At 42.5% G+C, this 17,721-nt stretch overlaps 1 protein-coding gene across 1 annotated transcript in view; it reads left to right on the top strand.

The window, feature by feature from the left end:
* The window catches only part of LOC145991001 (14 kDa phosphohistidine phosphatase-like), a 665,202-nt gene that overhangs the window by 556,109 nt on the left and 91,372 nt on the right, over positions 1–17,721 (top strand). The window contains exon 3 of the mRNA XM_083126652.1: positions 6,674–6,798. Coding sequence (XP_082982778.1) covers positions 6,674–6,798 — 125 coding nt within the window. The remainder of the gene's footprint in view (positions 1–6,673; positions 6,799–17,721) is intronic.

A 17,721-nucleotide genomic window follows, 5' to 3' on the forward strand; every position in this document is an offset into this window, starting at 1 on the left:
GGGTAATCCCCAGCCTGCGACGCGTGGACTCGCTGTGGATGATAGGGATACAGCAGATCATCATGAAGGACACGCCACACTGTCGACTGTGATACTCCCACTGCACGTGCAATGCTACGGGTGCTAGTGGACGGTGTGTCGTCCACGCGAGCAAGTACGTCCTCCTCGACCGCCGCGGTGCGCACATGTCTTGGGTGACCGACATGATGGCCTGCACGTAACACACCCGATTCACCAAGGGTACGGTGCACGTTCGAAAACAACCTGCTGTCGGGTTGTCGCCTCTCCGGATACCGTCCGCGATAAAGGCGTGCAGCTGCTCGGCCATTGCCTTCTGCAAGGCCGTAGACAAAATGCATGTCCCTCAGTTCTACAAATGTGTAGCGTTCCATGGTACGGGGAGGATAGTGCCAATTATGGAATACTGTACTGCAGTGCACAGGTGGCACACACACACACACTCACACACACACACACACACTGGTCACAACGGCTTCGAAACAACGTACTCAATTGTCGTACGTCAAGCACACCACCACCGCACCGGCTCTTTCACTGATACGCTCCCTGACGCTGCACTTCCAATCAGCCCACACGTCCGCACGGCGCTGTGGTACAATCAGCTGACGTTCCTGAGCCACCAGTGCCTGTGCTCTTCACTACCTGACCACTGCCGTCAGGTGGGACCATGTACTCTGGGGCCTTGTCATCGTGGAACACATGTAGCGTCCTTCATTCTTGCCCCATTCACCCACAACACGTACTTCGTCCGTCTTGCTCGAGCCGACGGGGAGCACTACGTACGATCGTGTGGTGTTTGTGTACACCAATGTGGGGTAACCCAGCAGTTGAACAGACGTGCATACTCCCACGTAGCTTCACTACACGATTGTCTCACGCAGTTTATCTGTCCAGCCTTGCTCGGCCCGGTCTCACACCCACGCGGCAGTGTGCGGCTGCGGTGGTGTGAGGCCACGCTTGGTTTCGGAGCGGAAGGCTGCGGCCGAGGAGGGACTCGAGTTGTTCGGCTGGGGTTGCGCTCGGAAGCAAGCAGCCGCGTCAGGTCTGGGAACGGTAGACCTGGTGATCGGGATGGAAACATTCCGACCTCGTCCATTAGTGTCGTCCACCGTACGGAGTGGTGGGGTCCGTACGACACTCCAGCAGCTTTCGCCCGCTCCCACCCAGCGATGTGCCTCCGGCTTAATTTCTAAGAGGCTGATTGAGCCCCATCACGACGTTTGTTACAACGTCAGTACGGGGTACGTGGTCCTATCTGTACGTGCACCTTTCATTAGCAATAACCTCCTGTGCCCGTAGTTGCTGTGTTTGTCCTGCTGACGCACGAAATTTGTGTGACATCCCCTCGGTGCTGCTGCGGGGAATCCCTCGTCCCACATGTGTTGTCTCCTTGGCAGGTACCATTCCGCGTCCGGTCCTCTTTCTCTTTTGTTGCACCTTGCTTTTCTTGCTGCGGTGTCTCCCCACTGTGTTTTGGGGACTCCCCTTGCGCTGCACCGCCAGCGCCGCCATTTCTGCCCCTAACCATGTACGCGTCTGTTGCCTGTCGAGTGTCACGGACCACTTTGCTTGCATTCTCGGTGTGTTTTTACATCCTACGTCGTCCTCCCGTGGTTCTGCAACCCCGCACTACTTTTCTCGACTGCACTGCTTCAGTCATGGTGTTTGTTTCCCGCTGTGCAATTGTTACTTCATGCTTCATAGCTTCTTTTCTCCTTACCGTTGTCGATCGCTACCCTTTCCCTTCACTTGTCTTGCGGGACACTCCTATTTCCTTTGTGGAACCCCATGCGCATGCGTTGCGCAGCTGCCGCCTAGTGTTTTTCGGATGGGCGACTTTGGTGTTCCTTTTGACTTCGTTTGTTCCGCCTTTCTATCTTCACTGGAACTGGCTGTACAAAGGTGTGAAGTTCATTTTCACACGTTTTCGGCGTTGTCTAGCTCCTCACGGAGGCATCTCTCGGCAAAGTGGAAGGGGAACTTTCGTCTCTATTTCATGGGAGGTATCTGTGGTTTTCGTTTGTACTACACCTTTAGAATCACCCTGTATGTAGATAAATCACCGAAATATGTAACTATGTTAAAATAATATTTTTCGTAGACTCAGGGCCACTAATTAAGCTGCTTGCAGTTTCTATTCACCTGTTCTATTCTCCAGATGTGAGGGTACCATTTCTTCCCAAATATTATCCCTCAGCACCACACCTTTGCAGTCTTTGTGAGAGGGAACGCATAATACTTGTTGAACTGCAACCAGTTGTCCACAGTTTTGAATCATCCTCTTTGTTGAAACTGATTCTTCCAAGCAATAAACACAAGTTGTGCAATCGAGGAACACGAGAATCTACCGGAACGCATGCGATCGCTGCAGGCTGGCTGCTGCCAGAGGAGTCGTTGCAGCAGCCGCATGCGTTCTCTAGCGTTCGACGCACAAACGAAACCACTTCTGGTGAATTCCATTTGACGTGTATGCAGCGACTGCATGCCTTAAGGTTTTACACGCAGCCGATGCGATGCACTTATATACACAAATAAACAGGCCTAGCATTGAATTATTATTATTATTGCGATTAATCCATAAAAGTTACGGAGATTTGATTAGTTTTACTCCACTTTTGGCTAATCACGAGGAGGAGGATAAGTGATGATATGATGAAATTGATGAAGGACACTCACAAAGAACACTCATACCCAGGCCGAGAATCGAATCCTGCCGTAATAGCGCGCTGTGCTAACCACTCCGCCACGGAGGCATACGTACAAGACGGGCGATGCATGTTTGGATCTGATTAGATAATGTTGGAGCTGAACTAGATTATGTTAGACTCACTCGACGTTGTCGCACATATTATAAAATTATGTAAACATTTAAACGATATGAGCTTGGAGAGGGAAAGAATCTAGAGAATAGTAACTTTCCAATGGGTACGTTGTTCAGAGAGGAATTTCGAATAATGTATTTAGTTATATTAAAATGTTCGAACCTTAAAAGTGGTCCTTTCGAATACCATTCCATATAGTTTTTGGTGTGAGTGAAAGAATAGAATTATTAAATTCTTCTCCTAAGGGGGCGATGAAAGTACGATCCTGGAATTTTCCTATTGCTTTCTCCACCCATTCTTCATTTGCTCTCGATTCATTTATTGGCGCTGCACTTTTATGGTTCTGGTGTTTATCACCGACTGTTTTATTTGTCGATCTTCTGTGACCTCCAGTTATTGAAGCTAAAATTCGTTTTATAGCTCTGTTTTTGGGTTTCATGAAAGAACTCGATTTTTCCGCCATTTTCATGCTCCTTTTTACCCAGCATGCTTACTAATGCTAATACTTATTCGTTGTTTCGAATGGCGCGGATTATATGATACGTATTGCAAGAGTTACTGGTGATTATGTCATTGTTTACGTAAATGAATTCCTGAAATACAAGTGTACGGTCCAGGTGCCAAAACTGCGTTCCGTTTCGTATGTGTGCACAGTCTTTAGCGTTCCTAGAGGATGCAACGATGTGGCAACACTGCAACCCGCCTAATTCCTTGTTTCCGAGTATAAATGCAGTTCTCTTTCGTCTTTGTCCGTGGATAATTTTCTACATAATTTGGAATTCTCGTTGGGTTGTGTCTATTGCGGCGGCCCGTTTATCCAAGGCTTGAACGAACGCTTGCACGGGTGTCATCCGTGTCACGTAATGTCGTTACCCACGGACGGTGGCGCCAGATGAGGGCGGACGCGAAAGCAGTCGTGCGTGTGCTACTCTCATCCGAAGTTCCTAACTTGCTTGCGAGGATCATGCGTTTTCCTGATAGGTATTGACAGTTTGTGATTGGCGTCGCTGAGGGTTGTCTCGACCTGTCATTCGTGTTTTAAAAGAATGTGCGATTTCTTCTCAAAAGTTTCCGTCAGTGTTGCTATCTTAGCACATAAGTTATTGATACATACAGGCCAGGAAATTGGCCCAAAACGACCTATCCTTTTTCGTGGAGCAAACAATAATCGGAAATGTGTTCCTAGACATGCTCGAAAACTTTGCAGTTCCCCAATTAAGTCATTTACAACCTACAGTGATATTCCAACTAGATGGTACTCCGCCACATTGGAGCCTACAAGTGAGGGAGTATCTTGATAGGGAATTTTCTGATCGTTGGATAGGCCGTGATGGGCCCGTTTCCTGGCCACCACGCTCGCCTGATGTTACCCCTCTGGACTTTTTTCTCTGGGGTTATGTAAAAGACATTGTGTATTCTGGCCCAAAGGTACGAAACCTACAAGAACTGCAGGATCGAATTAAGAATGCGATTGCTTTTGTTACGCTTCTGATGCTACAGAATACGTGGAGAGCAATTGAATTCAGGTTGAACATCATCCGTATCACAAAAGGAGCTCATGTGGAGCTATACTGAGCTGTGCTGAGTTGTAACTGGTGAGTTTATCTTCAAAATGCTTGCTTTTCTTTTTATCTACATCTATCCATATTAAAACCACAAACTTTTAAAACCTGTCAGTCCCATTCCGAACACCCTGTATCATCCACATCTTAATGGATAACACAATCATCTAGCGTTTATAGTTATAGCTATCGCTTTGTAATCAAGATTCACGGATTCGCTCTACTCCCTTTTCGAACTTGGATTCGTACACCCGAGCTAGGCACGTCATTCGCATTCGAACAGTGCCTTGGTCTAAAAGTTACAACTGAAATTGCACATGCAGTGGAAGGGAAGGATTTCCACATATATAAATCGGGATCTGGGTAAAATCCCTGATTCACAAAAACTGCCTAAAGATGATAAGACATTACAATCATTTGCCCTTTTTAAAGACATTTTTGACCGTTCTTCCATGCCCTTCAAAACAATAAAATTACAACCTGATATCCCTCTGCTTATATTCTTGCTTTCCTGAGTCGCCATTTTTATATTCCCAATTGTCTATCATCCCTGTTGGGAAATGACGGCAGTGTTTTACCAAATGTTTATAATTTTTTTAGAACTGCTCTCTTACAATGTGTGTGAGGGAAGTATTTGATTTCTTCTTACTTTTTTTCATGTATTCTGTGCCGCCCTCCGTGGCGGAGTGGTTAGCACATCGTGTTCCCTGGTTCGAATCCCGGCCTGGGCATGTATATTTGTGAGTGTCCAATCATTACTCATCCTCATCTTCGCAAATTAGACAAAAGTAGCACAAAAAGGGAAGTAAAATAAAGCAAATCAATCAATCATGTATTATGTTTGTCTTGTGAAGGTCTCTCAATAACCTTAAACTTTGAACCTTTCTCTAGGGGATCCTTTTAACATTTTAAGTCAGAGTTTTAGATAAGGGGATATTTCCCGCATACATTGAAGAGTGCAAAATGACCATCTGTACCCAAAAATTTTAAATCAATCAATCAATCCATGTTTCTGTACATTGTTTGTTATTTGCTTAGTTCCTACTTCTTCTGGCGAGCCTCTTCATTACAGTAACTTGACGGAGATGCAAGCTCAGCTGCCACAGCCAAGGCAAAAATATTTCAGCAACGTTGCTATGGCTTCGAGAACTCTCTTCTTTCTCCCCTTCCAGCCTAGGTACCATTATAAGTTAAGTTCGCCTCGAGTGGTAAACAACTTTTCGGCTTTCGAAAGGCAAGCTCAAAATACAAGGCAAACTTCGCCACCAAGTCAACACGGTGCAGGAGAGAAGCTTAGAAGAACCGGGGGAGGGTCAGTATTGTTGACCCGCGGAGTGGAAGTGGCCAGAGCAAATGGACAGGGCAGATGGAAGATGAGATGTCATGAATTTCTGCCTCTTTCGTTGCGTCGAATGAGGGCAGCAATTGTGCGGTACCCTAGCGGTAACGGTGTCGCCTTCTAATCAAGATGTCACGGGTTCTATACCTGAAGGCGCTAAATTGCACAATTTCATAGTAATTCAAAGTATTTATAATTAATTATGGTCATATGAGCAACGCTACAACAAGATGGTAAAATAGACAATGAAATTAGCGTCAGAATCCAAGCAGCAACGTTTATTTAATGCCTTGAAGAGAAACTTTCTCGATAGAAAGGAAATAACAAAAATCAACAAAATTAGCAGCGTACAAAACTATACAGAGTTGCGAGTCCTGGACATTGACATCAAAACAACAATGTAAACTACAAACAATGGAAATTACATTCTTGCGTTTGAGAGAACAGAACCAATTAAGATGGTTTGGTCATGTGAAGAGAATGGCTGGGATGCACAGAGCCAGAGCGATGTACCAAGTGAAAATGCAGGGGACAAGATCAAGAGGAAGACCTAGAAAAGTGTGGGAAGATGATGTAGAGAGAGCTGTGGAAGTAAGGAACAAAGTCTGGAAAGAAGTGCAAGATCTGTTGCAGGACAGGGACAGATGGCGATCCTTCTGGGAAACCTCTACTCTGCAAGGTAGAAGAGGAGGGATTAAGTAAGTATTATTGATGAATGATCGTTGGATTGAACACTCGATAGTCAATGAAGATCGCAAATTGATCAGTAGTGGTTCGCAGATTGGATATTCACATATTAAGTAAACGTGTTATAAACCTTGCAAAGTAAATTCTCTACTTTTCTTTACCTTGAATCAGACAGATACTTGTCATTTGACCCTCGCATAAATACATTGCGTTTGCCTAACGAATTTTCTTTTTCTTCACAGCCGACATCTTGGATCAAGTCGAGGAAGATGCTAAGAAACTGGGGCTCAAATGCAAAGTCCAAGGAGGCGGCCGTATCTTACACGAGCCAGAGAAAAAGAGCATCATGGTCTATGGATACTCGCAGGTAAGTCACGCAGATATCAGCTTAAATATTATGTAGTCGTCTTCTAGAGCAGCTAGTTCTGATTTACATTCCATGTTATTTTCGTAACCTAGGGAAACGTTCACATTTATATAATATTATTTTAATTTCTCTATTAGAAGCAAACTAAAGTCTTGAAGTAATTTTTAATGTTAGCATTTCATTTAAAAATTTGCTAGGTGTATGCTTTCCTATTTTACCTTTTCAATGATTGACTTTTAGTCTCAGACCTTCTTTAAACGGATGCATTTTCCTCAACATTCCTGCTATGCAAGAAATTGTACCAGTGGAAAATCTTGGAACATGTCGATGTCATATCATATTTCACGCATAAAATAGATCATTTTTCCGCTAGCATCTCCTCTGCGCTACAAGTGTAGATATAATGACGACCTTATGCAATGTAAACTATGTATTACATTTTTAAAGAATTGGGGCGGCATTTACTACCTGACAGCCTAATCAGTACATTTCCACATCTTTTTGTTTATTGGTTATGGATATTTTCCCAATTACTAATGACGATAATTTGTATCATAATTAATTAGGCATTGAATCGGAATTGAAAATACGATATTTTCTTTTTGTACCATATAACTGATATTTTATTTAATCAATCTGATTGTCACTAATGATGTTCTACCACACAATGTATTTCTACTTTTATTGGTTAGAGATAGGTTCCTACAATGACGATTACCATTTTTCCCCTATTGAGATGACCAGACAAATAAAGGGACGAATAGTGAAAATTTCTGGAATTATGTTCATACTTTATGTATCTTTCTGTACACCAAATTACATATGTGTAGCTTTATTTACTTTTGAGATATTGGAGATAAAATATAATATCAGAACAAGATCCTTTATATCATATTAGGTTAGCATTAAGTTGATGTTTCTGTCCACCGAATTTTATGTTCTAAACTTTTGTAGTTTCTCCAAAATTAAAAGTTATCGATTGTGGACTAGAACAGGCAGATCGAGATTGATGTCGTATCATGTATGTTCTTTCAGCTCATCCAATTTCATATTTGTATATATTACAGTTAAAGTTTATTTTTCTGTTCTCTTTACAATCATAATGGTACACAGAATGTTACGTGAAATCCTTCCGCACATGTAGTCTTTTCTATAAAAATTATGTTGTTCTTTTTTTCTTTTTTTTTTGGCAGCATTTCTGTTGGCAAAAATTCTCAATAAAAGCGAAACTAATACAGCATGCACGCCACAATAAATTATGTATCACTACGCGTCCCGAAGTAACAAACGACAAGCTTCATTTCTCACTTGAAAACGAACCTTCATTAATAAATTCAACGTTTCATACCGGAGTGACACGACGAGCTGCACATGTCGCTTGTCGCTAGCGTGTCAGTCGGACTAGCGCCATTTTCTCAATAGCGTGCATCGTGTCGCCTTGGTTTCTTGGTTTCACATGCACAGTAAATGCTTTTTTGTAGACTGGAGGGGAAAGTGGCTATTCACTTGTGTGCAGCTTGTGGTAGTGTCTCTAGCCACTTGGCCAAAATCACAATGACTTTAGCCGTGTGCATTGTTGTAGTGTTCGCTATGTTTTGATATTTACACACAAACTAAATTGGTAAATTTGCAAATCAATGGCACGAGCTAAAAGCTTTGATATAGCTATATAAAAAAGTACGTCGCTCTGATTGTTGTATGGACTGTCAAATTGAAATTTCATAGAAACTTCCCTGTGGCGTGATTCAAGAATTTATAACTCCAGTTCCATACTTTCTTTGTACTGCGGTCATGAAGTCGGAAGTAGAATATATGTCATGCTATAAAGTATAGAATTGGCCCGATTTTTGCATAAAATATAGAAAGCGGAAAATATTACGTCATCTCTTGCACGACTCTATTCCTTAGCAATAAATAACACCATTGGAAGGTCAAATTGCGCGTGATAGGAATATCGATTCCCGAATTGTCTAAATGTTCTTTCATGTTAGTATTATTAAGATAACAGAGTATACTTAATTATTCAAGATCTTAATGTAATGTTTACTGTGTTACATCGAATTGCGTTAATGCCGATTATTGGCTTGGGTTCTTTAACGGCATCTTTGGCTTAATGGTTAACGTAACGGGCTGCGAATGTAGAAAGGAGCCTTAGGTTCGAATCCTGGATAAAACTGGACGTAAGCTTGAGTTTAAAGTTCGCTTTATTCACAGGTAGGATATTCGGGAGTGGACCTACGGTTTAAAGTTAAATCGATACCCGGGACCTCTTGATTACTACGTCATTGATGAGGTCATAGCCTAAGATGTAGTTGCGCGGCATAAAATAACCAAAGTAGAGAGACTATTATCAGTGCTTCATCGGTGTCTGTAAACATTTAATATCGTTCCATCCCTGTAATATTCTGCCGTTGAATTTCTCTTTTTTAAACATTATAATAGTATTTCTTTACGCTTTGAACTCCCGCGTAGCCCAATTGTTAGCACTCTCACCTTTGGTGCGAGCTGTCCCAGGTTCGATTCCAAATAGGCTTTTTTCACCTCGTGGGGATGCGGTGGTTTTTAGATCTGAAATACTTAGTGTAAGGTTAATACATTACATATTGTATTCTTTACAGCTCCATGTGCAAATAGACTGTCTTTATACACGCTAACCTGAAATTTCTTTCAATTTAACTTGCATTATCTTCTTGTTACCATAAGTATTTTTTTTTCGTTGTTATGTACATTTACTTTATCTTTGACATGCTGTACTTTTCGTTGTGACAAAATGTGTATGTCTGCTTCTATTTCTGTAATTTCATGCATCTTCCTTATTTTTTAAATCACGTGAAATTATGAGAAGAACGCTGCAATTAGGCACTTGCCTATTGTGTTCGAAATAAATAAATATTTTAAATATCGTATTAATATTCACTGTGAGAAAGAACACCTGAGAAAGTTTACAGAGGCAAAGTTTTGTTTCTGTGCATCATACAGTGCCAAGAATGCACATAGGGGGTGTGGTATGAAGGTTAGGGCTTACCCGTATTCTCGACCTCGGCCACGGTTAAGATGATGTGATTGTCACCAGGCTCAGACATCCTTTACCTCCCAGGTACCCATCGATCAGGAGCTGGCAGACTGAACCACCGGTCTGCTTTATGCTAAACGAACCCGCGTCTCCCGCATAACAACCAGGCGCCTGAGCGAATGGACCCATTTTTAATTCTCATACAGCTATTTACAGTTTTTCATGGCAAGCATTTATATTTCTTTGAGATGTCTTCTCCGCCTCTGTTCTTTCTCCTGCAAAACGTCATCTCAGCAAATAAATTCTCCTGAAGCAAAATTGCCCCTTATCTTTAATTAAAAGGTATTGATCTTGTTCTTTGGAATACGGGAGGCAGCACTTGTGCGGAAATGAGAAGCCGTTGGCCGGTAAATTGAACGTAATGCTGCCTCCCTTCATTTTCAGTAATAACAGCATTCTTTTCCTAATGTATCCTGCAGTGTGCAAGACCCTCTCATTTTGGATTAGTTTCTCAGTTTTACGGTGAATATTTATTTATATCGACAGTTAAACTCGCACTGGGATGGATTGTAGGCGATATACGAATCGGAGCTCTATTGTTTGAAATTGAAAAAGTGGTGTGCTAGTTTGCATTCGTATTTGTATGTTTGTTGTTTTGCGTCGCTTCTCTTCCTATTTTGACCAAACGAGACTATGAACATGGATGCTAATTAGGCAGTGCTGACGCGAGACTCACAACGAAGCAACCATGTCCAGGCCAGGACTCGAATCTATAAGCTTCGATGTCAAGATAGTTTATATTTAGAATGGCTTTTCCTATATATATTTATTTCGTGAACAGGAATATATAAATTTAGAATAATGAAATAAGTCTTAAGTAATGACAATGTATAATTAATTAAAGGAAACTAATACAAGATAAAGGAAATCTCTTTCTAATTTCATTCCTCAGTCTTAAGAAAATGCTCACCATGCACGTGGTTGTGTGAAGCGTCGTTTCGGTGTGTCTGCCCCCCCCCCCCCCCGCCAGCGACGATACCTTAAGACTCAGAAAGGGCGTCTTTTCTTCGAGGCCCTGACCATCCCAGCCAATCAGATTGAGGCACAGGGTCATCGTTAGTACCAGAACTGATTTGTGGGCAGAGGGTTATGCGTGGTAGTGGTTAGTGTGTTCTGTACGTATTCCTATATTTCTGCATTCCCGTCTAACTTATTTGGAAGGTGGCTTCTCCTCAACGTGCTGCTGACAGTAGTTAGCGGCGACACCCCTAAGCGCGGGAATAACAACAGGTTAGTCCAAACGAGATTTAAGAGTCCGGCCAAGCTAAATCCCGGCGTGAGGACCGCCTCGATAGCAGTGACCCGCTGTTGCTGCGTTTACTTACGAAGAAACTTGCGGTGAAACAGCCAATTAAAACTATCACCCTGTTTGGGCAATAAGCGGCAACCTTAGAATCCCTCCTCCACCGAAGCAGTCAGCAAAGAAACAGGTTTTTGTCAAAATAACTGTCCTGCGCTGTGAATGGGGGCCTGGAGGTATAGTTCCTGCCATGAACGAATGTTTAGTAAGCTACGTTGAACAACAATTGGATCATGCCTTACAATAGCTTTCGGCCGTAGTGATGCTTTCCCAAATGTGCGCAATCTCTTCTGAATGAACCTCACAACGCAAAAGAGGCTTCCGTTGAATTTTGAATAACTCGTCCGTTGAGCTACTCCGATATGAGGAATGCCGTCAAGAACAGAATATGAGCTGAAGAGGTTGAGGAATCTGTCCCACAGGCCTTGCAAATACTTTTCCCGTCATTAAATTCATGAGAAGTAGCTCATGGTACAGTACGAAGCAGGGTGGGGTTGGTGGAGACCTGTAGAAAAGACGAGCAGATGTTCTCTCCGGATGTAAGCAAGGGACACCCATAATTCTTTCTCTACGACTCCCTCCAGATAATACCACACGTTCGTCTAGACCTATCCCCCCCCCCCTCCGTCTCTCTCTCTCAATTTCTCTTCTGCCGTCTCCGAAAGACCGGGAAACAAGACAGAGAGAAAAGAAACAGCCTTCATGACGTCAGAAGCCACTCGTAAGGATGTAATATCACCTCACGGCGGAAACCTTTCATCTGGTAACAATCCCCAGGTTTCTTTCCCCGCTGAGAAAATCCAGCGAGGGATAATGATTGCCTGCCACGGAACATACTGCAGGATAACGAGTCTCTGTATTTCATAGGGAGTTAATTTCATGTGTCATTAGCCGCCGAAAAGGCTCCTTTGTCTTTCTCTTTATCCCGGCCTCTAAATATTCTCAGCGAGCTCCTGAGGTTATGTGGCTGGATTGTGTTTCACAAATTTCCTCACTCTTGGCAAAATTTCCCATTTGTTTCTCTTACATAATCCCCACGTTTATAGAAAACCGGCGCATATCTTCAAACGAAATTTGTGATGCATTATCAAGACAGTGAAAATTATTTTTAAACCAAAGAAATAAACGTTTTGAAAGCGAAACGATGCTGCTGCTTCGTGTATACAAGACTGGTATGTTCAAGTTATTAACGTTCAATCGTCTTGATTTCATATGTCTGGATTTTTTTAACTACATATTTTTTCCTTTGTGTATGGTAAAGAAAAAATTACAAATGTCTGCCAAGTACAATGCTAGGAATGTTATACGTTAATTTCATGTTACATATTTTCATATATTTCGTGGTATATTACATATTTTTTGTTTGTAGAGTGCATATGCATTTTTGTACATAAGACGCAGTACAGTAAAACCTCGTTAATCCGGACTAAAGGTGAGGGGGATAAGTTGACCGGTTTAAGGAAAGTCCGGATTAACTGAAATAACGTAAAAGAACAGTAGAAAGTGCATTAAAACTCCGTTTATAGCAACAAAACACGTTTATTGTGGTGTATTTAAAGGGCATAGATCTAAATACACTATACAGTACAGTACAAAGTCTGCGGGAAACAGAATTTCATCAGTGGTTGACTGCCTTTTCTTTGGAAAGTTCACTTCTTGACTTCTAGCCACATTTAAAACCTTGCATTCTGCTCCTTTTTTTTGCCTTCTTCCTGTCCGGATTAAGCGATGTCCGGCTTATCGGGGTCCGGATTAACGAGGTTTTACTGTATTTGTAACATTTCTTTAGTTTTCAATCAATAATGCTTTTCCAATTTTCTTTATTGTGGTAGGTCGTACTTTCACTTCGTCACGCCGCAAAAATTAAGATTCTGGGTATACTGTGTTCTTCACTACACCCTATCCTGGGAATCTCTGGACTTTGTGCACAGTAAGGTTAATCGAAACTGGACCCACAGTTTAAGGTGGGATCCGAACCACTATGTCCCTCCACCGGTGTATGAAACCTGGGACCGTATGTTTACAAGGCGGAGTCGCTACCACTGCGCCATCGGAGAGGCCCCGGGAATCCCTGGAACAAAGTCGTTCATGACGGTAGAGAAGGGGAGGAAGCGAGTGGACTGAGTGACAGTATAGGCTCCTGCAAACGACTGGTGGCTGCATTCGCTTTTCCCCGTCCCCGCCCCTCCCGTTCCCTCTCATGCGTTGGTCGAGTCACTACTTGCGCAGAGAGTTGTGTTCGTTCTCTTACTTCAGAGATTCCTGGGTAGAATATACGAGGGTAAATAAAAGGTAAAGGCAATTTTCACATAACATCTTTATTTCCACACAAGAAGAAGAACTACACATATCACTTTTACACGTATGCCCCCTGCACGGCAATGCACTTTTGGTATCGGGCAATCGGTTTCTGTATCCCGTCCGCGAAGAAGGTTTTTGGTTGCTCACGAAGCCACGTCTGCACCACCTGCTGGACCTCGTCATCTAACCTGAACTGACGACCACGCAGCGCCTCCTTCAAAGGAGTCCTTCGTTGAGTCATGGTACTAGCTCCATACTGCACGAATAGCCGACGGTGGATGTCTGCCTGTTCGACTCCCTCCGACCACAGAAAGCGCACTACGGCAGGCTGTTCCTCGATGGTGACTTCGTGAAGTGATGTGTCCATACGTGCGACCTTTTTGCTCCGCGACACTCGGCTGAATGGGGCACTGATGGATACTCCTACTTCCACGTCACTCCAAGTATACACGTGGTGACGTCAGACACGCCCAGTCTTTGTTTATTACTGCGAAAACACAAGATTGCCTTTAGTTTTTGATTTACCCTCGTACTTGCGTATTTCTGGAAACGGTGAGTGCAGATCGGCAGTTGAGGTAGCCCTGATGGAACTTACAAGCAATCCAATCAATCTCCCCAAAAAAGGAGAAGCAGCAGCACCAGAATGAGGGGAAGAACCGAAGTTGCGTAGAATGCATTATTACATCTTTTACATATTTAACTTATTTTTCTACATATTTATGTACATATTTCGCATGTTGTGACTGCATAAGCAGCCTGGCCGATTACTCTTTCATATTTTAGACCGTGCTTCTCGTTTGATAATTATAAACCGTTGAAACGCCGGTAATGATTTTCTATCACTTAGGTAAGGTAAAATTCACCAAGCATACAGGACCTTGCCATGAAGGCACATTTAGGGGATGCCTGAGAATGGCCTCACATATTCTCGATCTCTGCTATTTTGGAGGTGATGTGATCAGCACCGCCTTTACACCCCAAGGTTGCCCCCAGCTACCCATTGATTTGAGGCTGGTGAGCCCGAGAGCGGCTTCATGCGGGGAAAATTGCAGCCCTGAAAAATTCCAAACTTGATCACTCACCTCGAGCACTAGTCGACATGGGTTTCGATGTCTCGCAGACGACTGTTGTCTGAATAATTTCAGCATGCTGTTTCCAAAAATTAAATACGTTTGTACCCATCACGTCGTTTTTTTTCGTTTTTTCTTTTGGGAAAACAGCAATACAGGGTGATTGAAAAGTCCGAGGACACTGTTTTTTTTTTTTCTGAAACGAATGCGCGAATGGCAGATCCAACTTCACCTGGGTACATCGGGGTGAGGGTGTTTGCGGGGCGACATGGACGCCATCTAGAAGCCCGCCACATTGGATGGAGGTCATTTTTTTTAATTGGCAAGAGGAAATCCTAACCTAGGGGAAAATTCTGACGTGGTTGGAAGAAATTGGTGTCATTTGCGTGATCAGCATTCAAAATACTTCCATAATCACTTATTGATTAGGAAAGAACCGAAATTTACCTTTTGTTGCATTATGTATTAAATGTAATGTAATGATGAATATGATAAGTTTGACTGTTGTGAAATATTCTTACGTGATGGGAAAAATGGATGCTATTTCCGTGATCAGCATTCAAAATACTTCCACAAACACCTATTGATTTCAAAACATCCGAACTTTTTCTTTAAATGTCGACCAGTGGAATCGAGCCCGGGTCTCCCGTGTGGCAGTCAGACGCCCTACCGACTAGATCACGGCGGCAGTTTGTATTATAAATACAATAACTTCTTTATTTATTTTTTTCACTTGGAGCTAGGAATGTGTTTGTTAACCCCCTTCAAGGTGTACATCTCCGGAGGATTTGTTTATTATAGATGTTTACTGAACGAACAGCTGTATCTTGCGCAAGGGAAATGTTCCTTTAGACTTAAGGGACACCCTCGTGTGAGAAGAGTAATCTCCAAAGATCAAGGGAGATAATTCCCCACGAGACGGATCTCCGCAGATGAAATTCTGTTTCCCTTGCAACGTCCAGTGCAACACGAGGTGAGAATGAGTAATGAGGGAGCATGTACCTCGAGCCTCAACACCGAAATGTGATCCTCTTAGAGTCCGTTTCCAATGTAGCGTTGCCTTCACCATTAATTTAATCTCTGCAGATGCAGAGATCTAGTAAAATTTGGTAGGGTGTTCCACAAATGATGAAAGAAGAAAGAAGTCATTGTTAAAACTCTTCTGAAAACATGTTAATCTCAAGTTACATCCGCTAAAAAATGCAGTTGGGAAGAATAAAATATGGAAATATTGAGGACATAAGATCTGCAGCAATACCAGCTTGGAAAAATGCAAATAATGTCACAAGAAGAGCGCAGAATATGATTTCAGCACTCGACAATTTGTTATCATTGAATGCCCACGTCCATTGTATTTTTTATTTATTCAACCAATCACTTATGCATACATTATAGACATGAGTGCTTTAGCATAAACTGCATAAACGTAAGTTTAACTTCCAACTATACTATTAAGGAAGTTCGCATAAAATACTTTCTCAAGTCTCGGGGTACATTATAAAATTCGTGTTCGTTATGTATCACCAATAGTTCGTGAAAGTCCTGATTCTTATACATCCAGACAAGCCATACATAGTTGGCAAGGGTACCAGCTTCGAATCCCACCCTGGCCGGGCGTGGGTGTTCTTTGTGAGCATCCCTTCATCTATTTCATCATATCATCACTCATCTTCACGATTAGCCAAAAGTGACACAAAAGCGATGAATCCACGACTTTTGCGACCGTCATCTGCGACACAAAGTGTAACTAGCTTCCCTTCACACTTTATCCAGGCTTAGGACTGGCAGCATCATGGAAGCTGTTGTGTTTTTGAAAACCTTTTTTACTTTTCCTTCACACTGGCATCATGGAAGCTGGGTGTTTAAAAGCTGGATGTATTTATCCTTTGTCAATGACGGTTTTTTAGATCCCTTGTCAGTATAGGAGCAGCCTGCAATCCCTTGTCAATGTAGACATGTAGAATGCGTCGTTTCCCTTGTAGTGGAACCAACATCTTACTATTTTTATTCTAATTTCTGAACGTACGCCATTCTCCTCAAAAAGCGCTTAAGATCTCTACGCATTTCATAGTCTGCAAACGCTATTTGTATTCTCTCATCTATTGTAATGTACTGACGTCGTCTAAGTTTCCCTTTAAGATTCAAGGCCCTCCTTTCACATAAGTAGTCGTTGTACACAGCTTCTAATCTTAAAGTCTTCACTAATTGCACGTTAGGACTTGAATTTTCCGTCAATACATTAACTGTATGGTTCCATCCCTCGACTGCATTGTTAATCCTGTGCCGCTGTTGGGAGCAGTTCCACATGGAAATGTCGAAAACAGAGTTGTTCATCCACTGTTCAACGAAATAATCCAAAAAATTTCTCTGTCGTGGTTTGGCGCATCTTCCATCACACACAGCCATCCATCATCGACGTCAGCCACAGGGAGGTAAGACACATTCCGTCACACACAAGCTGGACACATTCTTATACACAGCCGCACGTCTGGATCTGTTTTGTAATCGTTTGTCAGTTTCAAGTCCTGCACCTTTCGCCACAAACATTGGTTAAAGTGATAATTACAACCACTGATCTGAGCCTCGGGAAATACTTTCTTCAGAGACGTTATTGCTGCTGCTTCGAAATCCATTTTTATAAATTTCGGTATCCATCCATCTACATTCGCCTTTACCAAACTGAATTTTTTTTCACATGTAGTCTGATCTTTTTTGGGTAAGAGAACATAGACTAAAGGGATAATGTTATTTTCCTCGGCGGAGCTTCCATTGTCAACGTGTATGGTGTACAACTGGAAAAACTATCGACTCCTGCTCCTGAAAGTACCGTCTATGAAACACGTCGTGTGTTCCTCTAAAGTCTGTCGTACGCAAATGTCGCTAATTCTTGTAAACAAATTAGAAATCGTAGGGGATAATCCAAGCAGTGTCGCTTATGACGGGAAAAAAAACAGTTTGTGCTTAGTGTCGCAAATGACGGTGTCGGAAATGTCGGAACTACAAAAGCGATATAAAATTAACAGAATCAGTGAAATCTATACATAGTGTCCTATCAGCCACTGTACACTGTGCATTTTTGTTCCAGGATAGCAGGAGAGTGTTGAGAACACAATTTTATGCACCGTAAAACTACAGGATGGGTTCGGCATATCTTGCCTAGCATTATGAATTTCCAAGTT

Source organism: Lepisma saccharinum, chromosome 8, assembly GCF_977018435.1.
Source record: "Lepisma saccharinum chromosome 8, izLepSacc3.1, whole genome shotgun sequence".
Taxonomy (NCBI): Eukaryota; Metazoa; Arthropoda; class Insecta; order Zygentoma; family Lepismatidae; genus Lepisma; species Lepisma saccharinum.